At 52.2% G+C, this 21,599-nt stretch overlaps 4 protein-coding genes across 4 annotated transcripts; 3 read left to right on the top strand and 1 right to left on the bottom strand.

Moving 5' to 3' along the window:
• Positions 1-328: 328 nt before the first annotated feature.
• GT037_005291 (uncharacterized protein) lies at positions 329-3,790 on the top strand (the record flags this gene model as incomplete). The annotated part of the gene is made up of 1 exon (XM_038930338.1): positions 329-3,790. The coding sequence occupies one exon, from the start codon at positions 329-331 to the stop codon at positions 3,788-3,790; it is 3,462 nt and encodes a 1,153-aa protein (XP_038787288.1).
• A 634-nt stretch (positions 3,791-4,424) lies between these two features.
• On the top strand, positions 4,425-6,762 carry GT037_005290 (uncharacterized protein; the record flags this gene model as incomplete). The annotated part of the gene is made up of 3 exons (XM_038930337.1): positions 4,425-4,905; positions 4,962-5,657; positions 5,717-6,762. 3 exons carry the CDS (start codon positions 4,425-4,427, stop codon positions 6,760-6,762), a joined length of 2,223 nt encoding a protein of 740 aa, XP_038787287.1.
• Positions 6,763-7,207: 445 nt separating this feature from the next.
• GT037_005289 (translation initiation factor rli1) lies at positions 7,208-11,509 on the bottom strand (the record flags this gene model as incomplete). The annotated part of the gene is made up of 6 exons (XM_038930336.1): positions 7,208-7,993; positions 8,080-8,438; positions 9,480-10,829; positions 10,881-11,283; positions 11,410-11,434; positions 11,490-11,509. The coding sequence occupies 6 exons, from the start codon at positions 11,507-11,509 to the stop codon at positions 7,208-7,210; spliced, it is 2,943 nt and encodes a 980-aa protein (XP_038787286.1).
• Positions 11,510-12,362: 853 nt separating this feature from the next.
• GT037_005288 (chromodomain helicase) lies at positions 12,363-20,748 on the top strand (the record flags this gene model as incomplete). Its single annotated transcript, XM_038930335.1, has 9 exons — positions 12,363-12,776; positions 12,825-12,851; positions 12,900-12,978; positions 13,030-13,356; positions 13,407-17,142; positions 17,191-17,253; positions 18,450-18,523; positions 18,576-19,113; positions 19,164-20,748. 9 exons carry the CDS (start codon positions 12,363-12,365, stop codon positions 20,746-20,748), a joined length of 6,843 nt encoding a protein of 2,280 aa, XP_038787285.1.
• Positions 20,749-21,599: the final 851 nt, after the last annotated feature.

The following is a 21,599-nucleotide window of genomic DNA, read 5'->3' as shown; positions in this document are numbered from 1 at the left end:
CTTCATAACTTGCAATATCCGCCGTGTGCTTTGTCTGCCCCTGAGGACGTGGCATTTTCCAAAGTCTTTTTGCAGCTGCTCACACATACAAAGAAGCGTGGGGCGACGAGTACTACTACAAGGGATCGCCTCGCCATATGACGCAGCGCCTCCACTTGCATACGAACCCATGCACGCGAGAACAGACGTCCACTACGCACAACGTATACACGCACAACGTATACACACGCACATTTCGACGACCGCTCGTCCCGGCACCATATCCGCTCCGACACAGTCTCGCCGCCGACTAGACGAATGGGCGTGCTTGTAGTCAGACTCTACAAACATGGCGGCAATGGACCCCCCGCGCGCTGTTGATCTAGTACGGACGGCTTCGCAGAGCTCCACCATATCCAACCCACGAAACCGCAGCATACAGCGCATGCGCCCCTCGAAGCGCACTTCCAACACGTCTCTCAGCCGGAGTCGCAGCCGGGCGCCCTCGCCCGAAGTCGACACCAAGAGCCTCACCTCGTTCCCCTCGCTGTCGCCTAGCCCCGAGACGTCGCCGGCACAGGCGCGCGTAAATGGCTGGTTTCGCTCGACACCACAGCCTGAAGAAAGCGTCAAGACGGCAGAGAGCAGGACGGTTGCGTCGCCCGACACGGTCAAGGCGGTCCCTCCGCCAGACCTGAGCAAGAGCACTACGCCCGTGTCTACTGTCAGGAAGGTCACCAAGTCGACACAGCAGATAGTAGGCAGTCTGGTCGCAGCCTCGTCCGCCACCAACGACCGCTCCGCCCTCTTCGACGACACACCCACCGAGTCGGCCAAGGTCCCTGGAAACCTACACTTCGCCAGCGACGAGAGCATACAGGATGCGCTGCGACAGACGGGCGCAGTGGCCCTGGTCAAGCAACTCGCCGGGGACCTGGCCCAACGCGATGCGCAAATCACCGCCCTGCGACGAAGAGCCGAGGAGCGGGAGCGCATGTTGAGGAAGATGCTGCAGGAGTGCGAGGTCTCCAACATGGACATTGAGACTCGACTGCGCGAGCTGGACAAGGGCAAGGACCAAGGCAATGGCCTCACCAAAACGCGGACGAGGGGCGATAGCGCAGCAACCGGACTGCACCCAGACGACCCCATGGAGGACAGACTAGCCAGAGCCATGGAAGACGAACTAGCTGAGCATCCCGATGCTCTGGGCATGGACACGGGCAATTCAGCGCCACAAGCAGAAGTCATGTCCATCAACTCAGTCGTGTCGGAAACGCCAAGCAAACAGAACTGGAAGAATTTCATTTGGACCGGCACCAGCAGAAAGAGCAGTCGCGCTCCCTCTGTGGCGAGCAACGTGGACAGAGAGGCCGAGAGTATGGGACATACACGGTCACGCGCATCTAGCGGAGCGAAGCCACCACGAAAAGCCCTCGCCAGCGATCTCTTCGTGCCTCCCACTGGTGCTGTGCCCGCCTTGCGCCGACTCAACAGCCAGGACCATGCTACAGACGCATCGGCGCGTAGATCATCGTCGACGTCATTAGCAAGTTGGGCGTTGAAGATGGTCGCAGGCAACAACTCTGCAAATGCTAACAAGGCCAACACTGTGCGAGGCCGCAAGTCCACTGCTTCGGATGCTGTTGGCCGCGCGCCTTCTATGGACTCGACCAAGACTGCGCAGTCGGCAAAGTCTTCGCTGGCAAGCACACAAAGGCGAGGCCGTGCCTTGGGCCCCAATGGAACTATCAAAAGCACCACGACAGAGCAGCCCAAGAATGTATCCAACGGCCTCGGTCCGACTCAGCCCACCCGCGGAATGAGCAATCTAGGGCCTGTGGAAATGGACCGAATTTTACCAGAGGACTCGCGCCCGCCGACTCTAGTACAGCAGCACAACAGATTTATCGGCAGCAGCGAGTATTTGACTGATAGATTCGGCTTCATCTATGACCAGCGTCGCAAGAAGAGGCAGAGTGAGGCAGCAGCCGAGCTCATCAGGCAGAAGCGCAGTAGCAATGTCGAATCACTTGGCGACGGCAGGACTGCACTCAATCATCTTGCTCTGGATGAAGATCCAGAACATGCAAGTTCCGCTCCTGTAGACCAGAACGATGGCACCGTACGCCCATCCAGCTCCGACTCCGACAACCAACCGAGTCAGCCAGCTAGCAAGACCTGGGCCGACTACCTGAAGCTGGCCACGCATCCAACTGAGCTACTGTCACATACTCCAGCTGCAGCTGCTATCACCACAGTAGAGTCTGCTGAAGGCGAGACCTCTTTCAAGATTGGCCAGAACCAAATCACGTTAATGAAGCGAGGATCCGTACCGACAACAAGCGTCAACCCAGAGCCATCACCTTCACGCATCGTCTCAGGTAATGCAGAGCTTTCAGTCACAAGTACCTCGCCAGGCCCGTCTACACCCATCAGCCAATATCCGCCGCAGCTTGACCCCGTCCAGTCCCTACTGGAGCAGATGAGTGAGCTACACGACAATCTTCAAAGAGAAAGGACTGTCAAGTGGAATGACTTCTTGCGAAAAGTACGTGCGCAAAACAAGCGCGAAGGCGACGTTGCCAGTATCGGCGAGAATGGCAAAGCTAATGCAATGCCTGAACAATTTCTTGCCGATGGTGAGTTGGTAGGCATCGCAGGCTTGGGTAACAAAGGCAAGATCGGGCGTGCCAAGTGGTTGGAATTCCGTCGCCTTGTTCTGGGTGGCATACCCGTCAATATGAGAGCCGCGATTTGGGCCGAGGGAAGCGGTGCGCTGCATTTGCGTATGCCAGGCTACTATGAAGACCTGGTGAACAATGGCGAGGATGATCCTACCATTGCAACGCAGATTCAGATGGACATCACCCGCACCCTTACCGATAACATCTTCTTCCGCACCGGTCCTGGTGTACAAAAGCTCCAGGAAGTACTCCTCGCTTACTCCCGCCGCAATCCAGAGGTTGGCTACTGTCAGGGCATGAATCTGATCACTGCATGCCTGTTGCTAATCATGCCCACCCCGGAAGATGCGTTCTGGGTTCTCACTGCGATGATCGAAGAGATTTTACCTCAACATTACTATGACCAGCACCTTCTCACCTCCCGTGCCGATCAATCCGTCCTTCGCTCCTACGTCAGTGAGATTTTGCCTAGGCTATCAGCCCATCTCGACGAACTAGAGATCGAGCTCGAGGCCCTGACCTTCCAATGGTTTTTGTCCGTTTTCACGGACTGTCTCTCCGCCGAAGCACTTTTCCGCGTCTGGGACGTCGTCCTCTGCATGCACGACGGATCGACCTTTCTCTTCCAAATTGCGCTCGCACTCCTCAAACTAAACGAAAAAGCCCTCCTCCAATGTGATACTCCAGCCGGCGTATACCACTACATCAACCATCAGATGACTAACCACGCCATCAGTATCGATGGCTTGATTCAAGCATCAGACGCTCTCGGAAAAGTCATCAAGCGCAAAGACGTCGAGGAACGCCGTGCGAAAGCTGTTGCTCATGAACAAGAACTCATGCGACAAAGAGAAGAGGCGAGGCAAGAGCGCGCGAAAAAGAGGGCTAGCAAGGCTTCCACCGACTGCGCACCGCTACCTACGCAACCAGAAGAAGACACAAAGTCTCTCTCGGCTAGTCTTGATGCCGAACTGTCGATGCGAACAAGCCCTATGGCCACGCCGCTTAGCAACGCGAGTCGACGATCTGAAGAGGAAGAGGACGCAGAGCTCATGAACCAAAGTCTGGAATTGACAAACCGGACGCCGATGCCTATGGACGAGGAGTTCATGTGGCGCGGCTAAAACAGTTGAGTCTTCACAGTACATTACACTTTTTCTTTTGTTGTATACATTGCATTGTCGCCGGCGTTTACTGGGCACCATCATTATACCCCCGCTGCTGAACTGCTGAAATTGGATATTCTGGACACGGATATTCCCTTCTTCCTCTCTGCTTCTCTTTTAGCGCGTCTTTTCCTTATTAGAACTGGCGGGTTTATCGTGCGTGAGATGAGCCATACATACGAAGATGAATACTAGAACATACTTTTTTATCATTATTTTGCGCATACGTGATGTCGAAGCCTTCTAGCTCAATGCCTCAATGTCCTGAACGTCCGGTGGCCTTACTTGTTCTTCTCCATCAAATTAGTGAATGAGATTTAGATTATTGCGGAAAGGTCGAAAGGCGTATATGACATGCACTATTCTGTTTTCGAGTTAGCGGCTATCCGTAGTCTTGACTCCTACGATCCTCCTTCGCTGGTCACTTCTGCTCCATGCTTTGGATGAAACTACAGACAATCCTGAGATACGCTCAGGCCTTCAATGATTCTACGACTCGACAATTCTTCCTTTCCTTGCATATTCGCCTTCTCATTCTGAGTTCGACAGGGTCTCGTCTGGCCGACCAACAAGATCTACGGACGAAGGCCCAATGACCCCGGATCGCAATGGTTCTCTTGTCTTTGGAGATGAGTGGACAGACACCTTACAATCTCAGACGGGCACATCTATGCCAACCGTTGCGCCTAAGCTTGGTGCTCGTTTCTCTAGAAATGTACTTCGCATTCTGAACAATTGGCTTGTGCACCATAAGCAGGACCCATACCCAAACGATGATGACATCAATTTCTTGCAAAGCCAGACTGGTTTGAATCGGAAGCAAATTTCCAACTGGTTCGCGAATAGCAGACGGAGGGGCCGTATGCGATACGTGAGACCGGCTTCTCCACAAGTACGAGGTTCGCGAACGGATCCTATCGACATCCTTCCCCGACCCGGGACTCCAGCATTAAGAGAAAGAACAAAGTTCAAGGACCCGCTGCAACGGTGGGTCGATTCCCCGCCAGAAGAAGAGGGTGCGACCATGAGATGTATCGCGCAAGCGATAGCGTCAGGATCAGGAACTTCTGCATGTATGTTTACTACGGTACTATACAGTTTTCTGGTTATTACTGACATCTTTCTCTAGCCCATTACGGTTTCCAAAGCCCTGGCCCCAACGAAAATAATGTCTGGTCATCTCCCTACTATATGTCCTCTGCGAGCAGTGCCGGAACGTCGGATTCGGGATCCCAATCCTCTCATAGAAGTACGCGCATCTCAAGACGAAAACGCCGCCGTCCAAGGGCAGAAGTCAGCTCTTTCCAAGCTGTGGAGTTACCATATCAATGCACGTTTTGCACCGACACGTTCAAGACAAAGCATGACTGGCAGCGTCATGAGAAGTCGCTGCACCTAGCTCTCGAGCAATGGGTTTGTGGATCAGATTCCTCACTTGCGACGAAACCTGGCGTTACAGGTCTATTCTGTACATTCTGTGGGCACATGTCGCCCGACGATGCGCACATACAATCGCACAATCCTTTGTCGTGTAGCGAACGTGACTTGAAGGAACGAACGTTTCTCCGCAAGGACCACCTTACACAACACTTAAAACTCGTTCATGGGGCTAAATACGAAGATTGGTCTATGAAACACTGGAAGATATGCAAGCTTGATGTTCGATCACGATGTGGATTTTGCAATGCATGGATGACTTCCTGGGGAGAGCGAATCGACCATCTGGCTGAGCATTTCAAGTCCGGCTCTACGATGGCAGAATGGCAAGGCGAATGGGGATTTGATGATGAGGTTCTGAAATGGGTTGAGAACTCTCTGCCGCCTTGTGAGTTCTGCGCCCCCCGGTCTTGTTAACGTTCATGAGAACTGATTGTGCCATGTTAGATTTCATTCATCTCGAGCGTCAATTACCATTTCCAATCAAGGCCAGCAATGCCTTACACGGCTTACCTATCGACGCATATGAGCTTATTAAATCCGAGATGGAAATCTTTACGCATGACTGCTATACCAGAACAGGCATGTTGCCGACACATAAGGCAATGCAACTGGAAGCATGCCGGATCATCATCGCATGCGAACACAAGGGTGAAGAGGAAATGTCGACTTCGGCATTAACAAAAGGAGACTCTTGGCTTCGCGATTTGATCATGTCGTCAGAAGACCTGATCAGAGAAGCAAGATCTGGGTCGATGGAGTTATCGAATGATGGTGAAATCTCCTTTTTAAAGATTCATGGCCAGCATTATCTATTCGAAAAATGCCAATTCGAGTCGCAACTCCGGATATTCGTCGAATTCGAGAGACTAATAGATGTTCACGTACACGATGTGCACATCCAAAACGAGGCTTGTGAAATCATCCGGCGCAAGGAGGAAGACTCACTCACTTCATCTGGGAGCTTCACAAGTTGGATCATCACACTTGTGCGCTCCAACCCAGATTGGCTTTCCAAATTTAAGGAGCGGAATGGCATATCTGCAAAGGACGTAACAAACCATTTGGTGTCTGGGTTGAGCCTAGGATCGGGTTCGAGCGAGAGTTTTCCATGGTTATCGCCCTCTTCACCATCGCCTCTAGCGTTCTTGTCGACAGAGTATGAGGCCGACCCATCTGCAGTAGATCTAATCCAAGCAGATCATATGCCTGCCGTACCAGCACCCTTGACTGAAGCATCCGAATTGCAGGGCCTGGCCAATTACCATATAGAGGATGCGAACTTTTATCGTGGATTTGTGGCAAATTTGAAACGCTGGGTGGCAGCTACCATGTGCACGGAGAACCCAAACTCCCATATACCTTCGGATGCAGAAATACAGCATCAGGCTAGGTGGCTACTCTACAATGGAGGGGATGCATGGAATCAAACGCCTGCAGATTTTGTTGAGTGGCTAGAGCCGTTTAAGAGACAAGTAGGGATTCCATGTTGACGGCAGCAAACATGGGTTCCAGACAAACCTTCAGAGCGATTGAGACCCTCATTACGATCGCGACGACGACGAGCGAGCAAATGAACATGGCGATGATGGATCAACATTGCCACAAAGTTCGAAGACTAGGAAGACTGGAAAACTTTGGGTTCTGTTGGGATTGAACACCGCTTGCACCGAAGGATAGAATGACGTCGCCGATGTTCGAGCGGAGAATATTAAAGCCTACTGGTATGCGGGCAAGATGCTGTCCTATGTCATACACCATTTTTCTACTAACCTCATGCACACCCATTTTGGTTATATCCTTACGAAACAACTGTAAATAGTCTATTGACTGATCATTTTGCTACTCTGGACGTACATCCTGAGACGTATATGACTGCTTCGGATTATATGCATCAGCACGATTGTTAGCATGCGCAATACCATTGCATATCGGAGCTTAAAACCACCCTGTAGCCCTACCAAAGCAGCTTACGCCCCCCAATGCGGCGCTGATACCAGTAAGTATCACAAGTGGCCCATACTCACTAGCATACAGCCCCCTGCCTCCAACCTCCCCCATTCGAATCAACGCCTCACTCATTGGCCCACAAGCAACATTTCCAACACCTCTACCGGCTTCTAGTACCGCGAATACCATCATTGAGTCGGTACCCTGCTCTTTGTCTCTCATCGCTTTCATGACGCCAGGATACGTTGTCGAATAGCTCCCTGCAAAAAGCCCATATGCAGCACAAAAGACGAAGAGAAGATGCAGATTGGTAGAAAATCCCCAAAGAAGGAAAACAGAGAGTGTGGATCCAATAGTTGACAAGAAAATGCATGTCGTGATATGCCAGTGGTCCACGATTCCACCCATAACTATGCAACCAAAGACAGCGGTCACATTAATCATGATAAGGGTCAGGGCAGCCACAGCGCTCGATGCGCCGAGGGTTCTAGCGTAGGTGGGGAGGTAGATAGACGGGATAAAGTAGCCAAGGCCCTCAAGAACGTTGCCGAGTTGGAAAAGGAGGAATGATTTGTTTCGGAGGAACGTCATGCTAAACTTTCGGTGGTTGGTGGCTGGCGAGACGGGAAGGCGCGGCCTAAGATATAGAGTCAAGGGGATAGTGGCTGCGAAAAGGACGGCTGCCCAAACACGAAGGGTAGTGCGGAAGCCGTATCTACCGAGGAGATATTGCAATAGTAGTGGGATTATGATGCCACCGATACCAGTACCAGCCTGTCGCGGAGTCAGCCGGCAAAGAGCTGCAAGCATGTTTACCTGTGAAAAGATGGGATGCGATAGAAGTCTGAGTGTAGACATACCCACATGATTCCGAAAGCCAAGCCCTTCCTTTTCACGAACCATTCATCCATAAACGCAACCACTGGACTATAGCACAGTGCACCTCCAATTGCATAGAAAACTCCCTGGCTAGCGATCAGTTGCGGAACAGTCTGGCTCAGCGAGCTAAGTCCTAGGGAAAGACACATGATGATCAGTCCGATGGTTATGCATCGACGTCGAAGATTAGGATACCACGCGAAGAAACTGAAGATGAGTGGCGACGTAAGGTACATCAGGCCCATTGCGCAAGTCCCAATGATTGGTATATTCCGGGAGCCGGCGAATGGTGGGTTCGAGGTGTAGTATTCTTGAAATATACCGAAAGCGAAAGGGAAGCCTATGAAGCGTCAGTTGAGGTCAGTGTTGGTTTGATTAGGTGTAGATGAAAACGGAGAATTCACCCCACACAAGGATTTCTAGAATAAAGGCTGAGAACAGAAAAAGCCACGCAGCCTTTCCACCGTCAACGGGAGGTAGCGAGAATTCTGGTTCTGTTTCACGCATCTCATCAAAGTCTTGGTCGGTGGCATGGAATTCCATATCCGATTCGCGGTTAGCGGTTAGTCGTGGAGGCGTAGTTTCCATTGGATCAGCATGTGAAGCAGTAGCGATGGCGTAAGGCGTGATTGATTGGAGTTACCTATTGTTCAGTGCTGTTCTGTGAATTTTGTGAATATCACCGGGTTCGTTGTGCCTGATATTCCAATGTGCTAGCGTCAACTTCGTAAGGCGTTCGGAACATGTTGGGCCGTTTGGGACACGATAGGGCGTTCTTGACATGATTTATCCGCCGGCATATGGACTGCTTTATCTAAGCTAGCCTTTCCAAAATGAAACTCGCAAATGGATATATGCAAATTATTGATACCTACCTTAGATGCCAAAATTGACTAAAGAAGAGTTTGTGCGGATTGCTGGGCATCACGTGGTGGTATCAAGGACAGCTGACGAATAGTTTTTGCTGAGAACATTATTTGCACTGTCATTACTTGCTCTCTGCTACATCCAAGAAATTAATAAGTAGATGGTTTTTTTGGTTTAAAACGTCTCGCGATTCGTCATCGTCAACGCATGTGTTGCAGCATCCTCCAAATATTCGGCGGCCACCTAACTTGACCCGGGCTGGCTGATATAGCGCGTTTCCTTGTCGACCTTACACGCTATTCGAAATGACCAGCGCAGGAGGTCGACCGCCGATGAGAAGACAGCCATCTTCCTGAAGTTCCTCGTCCGCACCTTCCTCATCATCTAGCAGGCTCACAGCGCGTCCTCTCAAACCACGCTTTTTATTGCCCTTTTTAGTCATCCCGGTCTTGACGTGCCCTCGCGGGCGTCGCTGGGAGGGAGGCGTGTTCCATTTCTCAAGAACCTTTTCAACTATCATCCTCAAGGAAGAAGTAGTTTCCGCTCAACTTCTGCTCTTGGTCGAGCTGAGACTTGTCCTTGTTGATACGGGGACGGAAAGAGTTGGGGTCACGGCGGAAGGTGACGTCCAGATTCTTCAAGAAGGTATTGCAACCAGTGAGAAGAGACTCAGGCTTGTTAGCGCGAGCCTTGACAGCAGGCTGACCGTCAAAGACAATGACACGATCAGCGAGGTAGGTGGCCATGATGAAATCGTGCTCGACGACGAAGGCAGTCTTCTTGGCGTGCATGATGAAGCGCTTGATGACACGTGACGCGACAATACGTTGCTCGGAGTCAAGGTAGGCACTGGGTTCGTCGATAAGGTAGATATCAGCTGGGATACCGAGGGCCAAGACGATGGCGACACGCTGCAATTCACCGCCAGAGAGGTTCTGCACTTCCTGGTCGATGAAGTCGTCCATCTTGAGCGGCTTGTAGACATCAGTCTGGAACTGAGGGCTCAGGAAAGCGGCCTTGATCTTCTTGAAGAAGAGTTGGCGAACGGTACCCTGGAACTTGGGAGTGATGGTTTGGGGCTTCATGCTTATGCTCATCTTGGGAACCTTGATATCGCCGTCAGGTTGAAGAGCACCAGCGAGCATCTTACAGAAAGTGGTCTTTCCGGTACCGTTCTCACCCATCATGACAATGATCTCGGAGTCAGTAAAGGAACCGCTTTCGATGTTGAGTTCAAAGCTTCCGAGGGTCTTCTTCATGCTGGGATAGCTGTAGCCACGGTTGTGGTCCACCATGTATTCGTCGCCGGCTTCCGCGATACGGAACTGCAGCGATTCCTCACGGAAACGCAAGTTCTCGGTAGGGATGTTGCCATCCAGGAAGATGTTGATACCTTCACGGACAGATGCAGGCAGTGTGACAACACCGTAGACAGCAGGCTTTCCGTAAAGAACACAAATGAAGTCGGAGAGATAATCCAACACGGACAGATCGTGCTCGACGACGATGACGTAGTCGTCGGGGCGGAGCAGACTGCGGATCTTGCGGGCAGCTGCGAGACGCTGCTTGACATCGAGGAAAGATGACGGCTCGTCGAACATGTATACGTCGGCCTGCTGGACGCAGACGAGGGCAATGGCGAAACGCTGCAACTCTCCACCAGACAGTTGTCCGATGTCGCGGTCGAAAATGTGGCGCAGCTCCAGCTCGTCAATCATCTCGTCGAGGTTATCCATCTGCGAGCGGGCTCCAATGAGCTTGCCCACGGAGCGGTCGGTCGACTTGATAGCCCTTGGAAGTTGGTCGACATACTGGGGCTTGACGACAGCCTTGAGGTTGTCTTCTAGAACCTTTGTGAAGTAGTCTGCGCGCCGTTAGCGAGTTAATCCTTTGACCAAAAATTTGCTTCTCTTACTCTGAAGTTCAGAGCCACGGAAGTACTTTAGGATCTCCTCCCAGTCTGGCGGGTTGTCGTAGCGACCAAGATTAGGCTTAAGCTTGCCACTGAGGATCTTCAGCGCTGTGCTCTTGCCAATACCGTTTGTTCCAACCAGACCAAGGACCTGGCCCGGACGGGGCATAGGCAGTCTGTGCAGCTTGAAGCTGTTGGCCGAGTATCGATGGGTGACCTGGGTCTCGAGGTTGGTGGGCAAGTTGATGATGTTGATGGCGTCGAAAGGGCATTTCTTTGGGCAGATACCGCATCCAATGCAGAGGCGCTCAGAAATGAAGGCGATCTTGGAGGACGAGTCGACTTCGATACACAGCTTGCCCGTGCGGACAACTGGGCACGACTTTTTGCATTCTTGTCGGCATTTCTGCGACGTGTTAGGATAGGGAAGGCGCAAAGGGGGGATGCACTTGCCTTGGGCTTGCACTGTCATGGCGAAGATGCTCGTGTTAGTCGGGGATCAATTTTTGTGTGTGGAGGGGTAGTGGGGTACCTTGTCCGAGTTGACAATGGCAATACTGGACTGTGTTAGCAAATAGGCATGGGAAAGGTGTACAAAGGCATGTGACATACCGGGTGAGCTTGTCAGACATGTTGGCGGCGGCTTTGTTGTTCTGGCGATTGCGGGTGTGGATTGCCTGGGAGTCGCAAACTGTGAAGAAGTTGGCGGATAAGCAGTGCGTGCGTGGACTCGGCGAGAGTCACTGCTGTAGAGGCGCGCTCGGAGTCTGGAGGCGGAGAATGAAGGAGGTATCCCTGACGACTGCACAGAGTAGAAAGAAACAACGTGAAAGAAGTGTGGACACTGACGTTGTCGGCCTTTAGGTGCGCTTACTCGCTGGCTTCTGATTCGCCGTATACAAAGGGCAAGGCTGAAATCGGGGCTAGCGCTGAACGCTGTAAGGAACCTCCGCGCTCCAGAGATCACGACCCTACCTAGCCTATACCTCACCCCCAAGACCACCAACCCCCACTACCTATTTCGAGGGTGTCTTGGACATGGACTGTACGTATATTCCCTTTTTGAGTCTGTTGTCGCGTAACTTTCACTCGCGAACCTGCCGGAGTTGCCTGCTGTCGGCCTTGTCCGTGTCCATCAATCCCATCGCCAGATCACGCCCACGCATCCAGCAACTTGCCTTTCACGTAGAACACGATCCGTCGCTGCGCAAAGAGCGTATATAAAAGCTCTCTATCGCCTTGCATACTCAGTCCGCGCACCCACCGGCTCACGCGACTCCACCGCCCTTCTTCCATCGAGCGCTCATCTACCAGCACCGCATTCCATCAGACTTCCATTGCACAAGTCTTCACCCTGGTTCCTGGCCACTTTCTGGCTATTCTGGATCGCGTACTTCTGCTCTATCCAACGCACCCGCTCTGCGCCGCTGGAGCCCACAGAAGGTTGAAATATCGTGCTGACCATCAACCACAGCCACGTCCATCATGATGCCCTCTTCACCGGGCCATGTCGCCTCGGTACCATACACAAACGGTCATTTGTCGCCTCTCGCAGCCCATACGGCGACCGCCGATAGCTCTTCCCACCACAGCGACAGCGAGCAGTCCGACTCACAAGAGGCCGCCGCAGTTGACCAAGCCTCCGATGTCGACGCGCCAGGAGAGGAATACGACGAAGACGACGAAGTGGCTGCTGCTTCAGACTCGTCCGACGATGTCGATGCCGAGGGCGAGCCAGACGGCGATTACGACTCTGAGTCACCGCCGTCTGCGCAGGAAGAGAGCGACCGCGCCCGGAGTTCATCACAAGAGTCAACTCGACCGCGCAAGCGCAAGGCAAGCGACGAGAAGGAAGACTATATAGAACAGAACCCGGAGCTCTATGGCCTGCGTCGCAGCGTACGTGGCACCTCCAGTCTCTATGCACATGAGCTAACCGCACTCCAGGGTCGTGCTCGCCCTAGTCGTCGCATCGTAAGTGACTCTCAGATGACAGAGGAAGCTATTATTAACTCTCTTTAGATGGATAGTGATGACGAAGATGATGAAGACTACAGCTCTGATCAGCCCCGCAAGCGACAGAGGACAGCCTCGCGCAAGAGTTTGTCTGCCCCATCCTGTCCATCTGAAGTCGTGCTAACCGCCTACCTAGCCTCAAACGTACCCACGCCAGTCTACCGCTCAGCCAACTCCGACTCCGAGTCGGATGGTTACGTGGGTGCTCGTCGCAATATCCCAACCAAGAAGCAACGCCAACGTCAGCAAGCCGTTGCTGCAGGCCGCGAGCCTCCATCTCAAGCCGAGGTCCGCTTCTCTGTACGCCGCAGTGCACAGGTTGCGAACTACAACGAGGAGGAAGACGAGGACGAGTTCGTGGAGGATGATGACGATATGACACCCAACTACTGGGCGACCGCGCCAGAGGATACTGGCCCCGTCATTGACAAGATCCTTGACCATCGACCAAAGGATGGATTAGGTAAGGCGAGCTATCGATCTTTCATGCCGTCTTGTGCTAACTGATGGCAGAAATGGATCCTTCCTTTGACAAGCGCGACTTCGAATACTTGGTCAAATGGCAAGACAAGGCACACTACCACTCCACATGGGAAGACTACAAGACGGCTGCATCATACAAGGGCTACCGCAAATTGGACAATTACTACAAGGGCCCTGTTCAGAACGACATGTATGTCTACAGCCGCAAGAATGCCGACCCAGAAGAATACGAGCAACACATGGTCGCACGCGAAGCTGAGCGCGAGAGCCAGCTCGACTTCCACGTCGTAGAGCGTGTCATTGACTCACGAGACGGCGAGGATGAGCTCGAATACTTTGTCAAGTGGAAGGGATTGACATACGAGTTCTGTACATGGGAACCTGCGTCGCTGGTCAGCCGCTTGTCGCAGTCCGAGATCGATCGATTTCTTGACCGCTCGTCGAACCGACCCTCCTCCGACGCCCGCGAGGCGAATCCGAATACTCGCAGGAAGTTTGTCAAGTTGGACACGCAACCTGACTACATCAAGTATGGTCAACTCAGGTCCTTCCAACTTCAAGGTGTCAACTTCCTTGCGCACAACTGGTGTCGAGGCACAAACGTCATCCTTGCCGATGAGATGGGTCTGGGAAAGACTGTGCAGACTGTGTCTTTCATCAACTGGCTGCGGCATGATAGGAGGCAGGACGGCCCCATGATCTGCGTTGTGCCACTATCGACTATGCCTGCCTGGGCGGACACCTTCAACAACTGGACACCAGATGTCAATTATGTCATCTACACCGGTAGAGAAGAGGCCCGCAGCATCATTCGGGACAAAGAGCTGTTGGTTGACGGCAATACTAAGAAGATCAAGTTCAACGTACTGTTGACGACGTACGAGTACGTTCTTGCGGACTGGCAATTCTTGCAGAGCATCAGCTGGCAGTTCCTTGCCGTCGACGAGGCTCACCGATTGAAGAACCGCGAGTCACAGCTGTACGATAGGCTGCGACAGTTCAAGGCACCATGTCGACTTCTCATCACTGGTACTCCCATCCAGAATACGCTCGGTGAGCTGGCTGCCCTCATGGACTTTCTTATGCCAGGGAAGATCTCCGTTGACGAGAACGTTGATCTTGCTTCGGAAGATGCCAGTCAAAAGCTTGCCGAACTCAGCTCAGCCATTCAGCCTTATATGATTCGCCGCACCAAGGAGAAGGTGGAGAACGACCTACCTCCTAAGTCTGAGAAGATTCTTCGAGTTGAACTGTCTGACATTCAGCTGGAATACTACAAGAACATCCTCACCCGCAACTACGAGGCTCTCAATGAGGGTGGTGTGGGCCACAAGCAGTCTTTATTGAACATTGTCATGGAGCTCAAGAAGGCTAGTAACCATGCGCTGCTTTTCCCCAACGCCGAAAACAAGCTCGTCAAGCCTGGTGCGTCAAAAGAGGAGACCCTGAAGGCTCTCATTACCTCCAGTGGTAAAATGATGCTGTTGGATCGACTCCTCGGAAAGCTCAAGGCCGACGGTCACCGCGTGCTCATTTTCAGTCAGATGGTGCACATGTTAGACATCTTGACCGACTACCTCAAGCTGCGCAACTACCCCTTCCAACGTCTAGATGGCACAGTCCCAGCGGCAGAGAGGAAGATCGCTATCGATCACTTCAACTCTCCCGGCAGCGAGGACTACTGCTTCCTGCTATCGACTAGGGCGGGTGGTCTCGGTATCAATTTGATGACTGCTGATACCGTTGTCATCTTCGATTCCGACTGGAACCCTCAGGCAGATCTGCAAGCCATGGCTCGAGCTCATCGTATCGGTCAACAGAAGCCTGTCAGTGTCTATCGTCTTGTCTCGAAAGATACCATCGAAGAGGAGATTCTGGAGCGCGCTCGCAACAAGCGCATGCTTGAGTTCATCACAATTCAGCGTGGTGTGACCGATCGTCAGCAAAAGGAGCTCAACGACAAGATGAGTCGTGCTGCAGCGGAGCCCACTTCCGCCGACGACATCAACAACATTCTCAAGCGCCGTGGACAGAAGATGTTCGAGCAATCTGGCAATCAGAAGAAGCTAGAGGAGCTCGACATTGACTCAGTCTTGGAGAATGCTGAAGAACACAAGACCGAGCAGGCTGCTGGTCTTACATCTGATGGCGGTGAAGAGTTCCTCAGGAACTTTGAGTACACTGATGTCAAGATCGATCTCGAATGGGACGATATCATTCCAAAAGAAGAGTTGGAGGCAGTCAAGGCTGACATCCAGCAGCGGAAAGATGAAGAAGAGACTCAGAAGCTGCTTGAGGAGAATGCTCCACGGAAGCGCAAAGCAGCCTCAGCAAGCGCACGAGAACAGCGAGCTGCAAAGAAGCGAGCACTGGAGGCTTCTCAAGTCGATGCCGATGATGATGAGCAATCCGAGCAAGACGATAGCGTCAAGCGTGACCCTAAGCGTCCTCTTAACACAAAGGAGGCTCGTAACCTTATCGGCGCATATTGCCGGTATGGTTCGCTCGACGAGCGTGGCGAGGAGATGCTTCGCGCGGCAAGGCTTGTCGGTCGTGACATGGGTGTCGTCAAAGCTACGCTCGATGAGATCATTGCCATGAGCACGCAGCTCGTTAAGGACGAGCAGACTAGGCTCAAGAACTTGGAGGCTGAGACCAAGCGCCCGATTACGAAGAAGGACAAGAAAGCTGTTCTTTTTGACTTCGGTAACGTCAAGAAGGTCAACGCAGAGACCATCCTGGAGCGCCCTATCGAGATGCGCGTCCTGAAGGAAGCGGTTGAGGCAACATCGGAGTGGCGCAACTTCCGTGTACCGGACGCTATCAAGCCTGCAAGCTACTCTTGTCCCTGGGGTGCACGTGAGGACGGTATGCTTTGTATCGGCATCCAACGCCACGGCTACGGCGCGTGGATCCCCATTCGTGACGATCCAGATCTTGGGTTGACGGACAAGTTCTACCTCGAAGAGCACCGTGTCGACAAGAAGGAAGAGCGGACCAAGGCCGACGAGAAGAATGCCAAGTCGCCTGGTGCTGTGCATCTGGTTCGTCGCGCGAACTATTTGCTTACTGTTCTCAAAGACAAGAGCACGTCGGACCCCAATGTCAAGCGCTTGATGGAAAACCATCACCGCAACAACAAGAAGCATCAGTTGAATATCGCGCGTCGGGCAGATAAGGGTGTCTCTGCTAGTCCTGCTCCAGCTGGCCTAGCACGCAAGGTGCAAGGACGGGATTCAGAGCGTCCTACGCATCGCGCCCATAGCGGTAGCGAGATCCGTCGTCCTGACAGTCGGACTGAAGGTCGCCATCACGATCGGAGCCGGGATGATCGCCCTAGGCATAGCGACCAATACAGACCATCTGATGCCCACCGCAAGGAACATCGCAACGACCGTGGCAGCATTGATCGTCGTGCGCAGACGTCTGATCGCAATGGTACGCCAGAAAACCGTAAGAAGTCGAACGGCGATGTGGATAGACAGCGACCACGCCTTTCTGAAGACCGTCCACGCTCTCATAGTCAGAGCCAAGTACCCGACCGCAGTGTGGAGACGCCAAAGCCCAAGGAGAAGAAGCCGGATGATTTCCTTGAGCGGAAGCTTCGACCTGTGCGCGACAATCTGGGCCGCCTTAAAAAGGCGACACCAAAGAACTACCCACAGAAGGAGACCATGGTCAAGGTCCTTAAGATTGAGTTGATCGCTATCGGCAACTTCATCCGCGCAGAGACTCGGGATAATGTGGAGCTCGAGGATCGTCTATGGTAAGCATGCATAACGATGTTCTACATACACACGCTAACTAATGACAGGAACTACACTATCAACCACCATTGGCCTCGGCCTGGTGTCACTGTCGCGGCTGTCAAGGGCATGTACAACAAGATGCTGAGCCAAGAGAAGCCAGCGGCGAGCGCGACTCCAACAAACGGACAAAAGAACGGCGCTTGAGAATCCATTCCTGTACGGATGCATAGTATGCCTATACATCATTCATAACTCATATCATCGGCATACGGGCGTTTTCGATTTCTACGGCGGCACACACCGTCATGTATATTTGCAGCATAGCGTAGGTGTTCGGCTCGGTTGACTACTCAAGACATGGCTAGTTACGGGCACTGTTTGATTCTTCGTCTTTCTCACTGTATTGCATGGACTGCCTAGTTAGGGCGCGTCCTGGGGCTTATGATTTTCGCTGGGCGGCGCAAATAAAAACTAGCGTACAGGTTGTTGAACAAGCATCGGAAGCACTTGGGATAGTGCACATGATATTTCAAGAGGGGAAGGTCTTTCTGCAAAGAGAGAATTCATCTTTAGCAACATGTAGATTCAGCACCTGCAGGTCTGCAATATGCAATGAACTACACACATTGCCCTCTCGGCTCACTGCGTGATGTGAAGTTACTGCATGCTGATGTTGAGGTATTATTTTCGACTGCAGCCTTGGCTTACGTGGAGGATGAAATGTGACCACGCGAGTCATCTGCTGCCCAATCTTCAAGATCTACCGCCCTCCGGGTTGGATTCTTGGTTGTCTAGAGTATTCGACGGCCCACACCTGGCTTGGAAGCCAAGCGGTGAGTGATAATCGGGGTGGTTGCGGCGGCATATCGAGCAACTGACACTGAGCAAATTCGAGGCGACAAATGTCGGGCACTTGAACATCACACGATCAACGGACGCGTAGTACTAGCGAGACATGTGTGGCTGTGGGGAAGGGCATGTGTATGCCTCTGGCTGGGGGATGTGTGGGAGATGTGCTAGTGCGCGGGCAATGACGCACCAATGACAAGGGTTGCTGAAGGATCGTGCTCCAGCGGTGGCTCCCTGTTGCGCCTTCCTTCCCCGACGGGCCATCAGGGTATCCTGTCTTCGGCGGCGGCGCTTCTACATAGTATTCCTGGATATACAGTCGCACGACACCCCCAGAGTTGCTCGCAAATGCCTTGTCTTGACTCTTCACCATGATAGACATGCTGCGCGTACGGGACGTATGTTTATGCGGGCTGCTCTTCTGGGCACACACGACAGCGGCCCCGCCTAACGCGGCAGGTGCTGCAGAAAACAGCCGCAATGCGGGTTCTGGATCCATAGACGCGGATAGTCGACGAAAGCTTGCGGGCAGGTTCCTCCATATTACTGGTACGTCTTATCTGATCTTCAGGGCAGAGTCGCGACTAACGTCATGATGCAGACTTTCATCCAGACCCATTCTACAAGACATATTCCAGCACAGAATCCGACGCAGCGTGCCATCGCAGACATGGACCCGCTGGTCTTTACGGCGCAGAAACTACCGGCTGCGACTCCCCCTTCGCGCTCGTCAACCAGACGTTCAAATGGATAGAAGACAACCTCAAAGACGACATAGACTTCATAATATGGACCGGCGACTCGGCGCGACACGACAATGACGAGGACATACCACGGACGCAAACGCAGGTCATCGAGCAGAACGAGTACATGGTCTCCAAATTCGCCGAAGTCTTTGGACTGAGCGGCCAGGGCCATGGCCCCAACAGCTTCGCGATACCCATAGTACCGACCTGGGGAAACAACGATATCATGCCACACAACATTTTCACACCCGGCCCAAACAGATGGACCATCAAGTATCTCGACATATGGCGGGGCTTCATACCTGAGGCGCAAAGGCATCAGTTCCAGCAAGGAGGATGGTTTTCAGTCGAGGTGATTCCAGGAAAGCTGGCTGTTATCAGCTTGAACACCATGTAAGTGGCAAAAGAAAGCAGAACTCTGGGAAAGAGACTGACTTGCGCAGATACTTCTTCACCTCCAATTCGGCTGTTGACGGCTGCGCAAAGAAACACGAACCCGGGTACGAACACATGGAATGGCTGCGCATTCAGCTTCAAATCCTGCGAGATCGCGGCATGAAGGCTATACTCATCGGCCATGTACCACCCGCTCGAGTCGACAGCAAAGAAAGTTGGGACGAGACATGCTGGCAAAAGTACGCACTCTTCGGGCGACAGTTCCGGGACGTCATCGTAGGAAGCCTCTATGGGCACATGAATATCGATCACTTCATGCTGCAGGATTTTGAACACATCGAAAAGGATACAGAAAATGGAAAAATGGGAGCAATAAAAAACAGGCCTTCGCTGGCCAAAGACATTAATCTTCTTGAGAACGGAGAAGTAACAGTGGCATCTGCGTCCGACTACCTACTTAATCTACGGGAAGCTTGGGCTCAACTACCTGCGCCCCCAGCGAAGTCGAACAAGAAGTCGCGCTCGAAGAATGTCGATGAAGGGGAGGACGGAGATTCGCTATGGGCATGGCTCGTGTCCATGTTTGAGAAATCCTCGAAAGATCGGAAAGAAGAGAGAAAGAAGTACCTGGAGAAGATTGGTGGGAGATACGCTGAACGCTATGCGGTAACACACGTCGCACCCAGCGTAGTACCGAACTACTTCCCCACCCTCCGCATCATCGAATACAATATCACTGGCCTGGAACACCTCAACGTAGCCTCTAGCCCTATCAGCCCACCAACGATCGATACACCCGTTGAGCAATTGCCGATCACCGCCACCAATTTCGACGACGACGAAGAATACTTACGAGACGTGGAGACTGCGCGAAAGAGGAAGCACAAAGGCAGGAAAGACAAGAAGAAGCAACGAAAGTACAAATTCAAGGTTCCAGACGGTCCCTCGAAATCCGCCCCGCCTGGCCCGGCATACTCGCCGCAGACTCTAACATGGACGCGACATGTTCAATATTTTGCAAACCTCACGCACATCAACAACGACTTTCTCGAGCCTCCGCCGGAGATTGTCAAAACTGCCCCCGCCGAGACTTCGATAAACGAAGATTCTGCAAGTACGATTTTTGGTTTTGCAGTCAGCCCGGATGGCAAGCTGGAGAACAAGAAGTGGAACGAAGGCAAGCACAAGAAACACCAGGGCAAGCAACCTCGGCCAGAGCCACATCCCAACGAATTTGTATTTGAGATTGAATACGACACGAAAAAGGACAGAGGGTTTGCCGATCTCACAGTAAGGCGGTGGGTGGAGTATGCCAGGAAGATTGGATCATCTGCATCGAAAAGTGCTCAAGTTGAAGAAGAGGAAGTAGGAGACATGGCCGGAGATGAAGATTTTGAGACGGATGAAGACGAAGACGATGAGCTCAATGCGACGAAAGGAAAGAAGCACAAGCATAAGAAGGGGAAGAAAGGAAAGCATCATAAGAAACACAAGGCGTCAAGGGAATGGTTCACTTTCGTTAAGCGAGCATTTGTAGGCACCATGGATCCTCAAGAGATCAAGCAATTGTTCAACGCGGGATCGTCATCATCAGAAGCATCGGAAGAGGCGCAGGAGATTATGGAGTTGTAGGTGGTTGTTTGATGGATGCATTAGAGAGCGTTGCTGAGGCACGCTCATAGATACCCTTCTGGCGTTTGATGGCCGACCTTATTATTTGAAGATTTTGTAGGGAAGATGTGTATATGTAAGTGGCAAGTGACGGGATGTTGGCAGTCTTAGCGTGCATAGCATATCATGATATGGTTGCACCTGTATTAAGAGAGAATGAGAACCAAAACAAGAATTATCCTCGTGTGATCGTGTACAAACTTACTCAATGCTAGCAGAAACCTGATTTCTGCATAGTCGATGAAAATCAGCCCTTGCACCGTAGTAGCGAAGTGCTTCATATGCGGTAGGTGGCGCACTGGCTGCTAGTCTGAATATACCGCATTTGGCAGTTTTCGCTGGAACCGTTGATGATGGTACAGTACTGCGTCGAAAGTTTTGCACGCCAAGCTGCCGATCCGCCGCAACGCCATTTTGGGCAATGTTTCTTTTTAGTGATAACTCACCTAAAACCGCATCTTTTTTTAATGTTTAAAAAGCAGGACTTTATTGTCGATAGCTAATACCTTGTATACCATCCTTTAGCGGTTATACAAGCTTTAATACGGCGTGGTGTACACAATATGAGAGCTTTAATCAAAGAGCCGGGGATACTCCGCCAGCACAATTTCAGCGCGTCACAGAATCTATCCCACCCCTCTTCTGCCCTTGAGATGCTGTTGTATTGCGGGAACCGAGTATGGAGAAGCTGCAACCCTACACCTGTCCACCGGAAGTCTTACCCCTACTGTCCAATCTCGTCACTCCCAACACCGGATCTTCAAGTAATCTTGATTAGAATCATCGCTCCAGCGGAACAGTCCTTTTCTTGT

This window comes from Alternaria burnsii, assembly GCF_013036055.1.
Source record: "Alternaria burnsii strain CBS107.38 chromosome Unknown 740, whole genome shotgun sequence".
In the NCBI taxonomy this organism is placed as follows: Eukaryota; Fungi; Ascomycota; class Dothideomycetes; order Pleosporales; family Pleosporaceae; genus Alternaria; species Alternaria burnsii.
The sequence above is the reverse complement of the archived record's forward strand: the minus strand, read 5'-3'. Positions and strand labels throughout refer to the sequence as shown.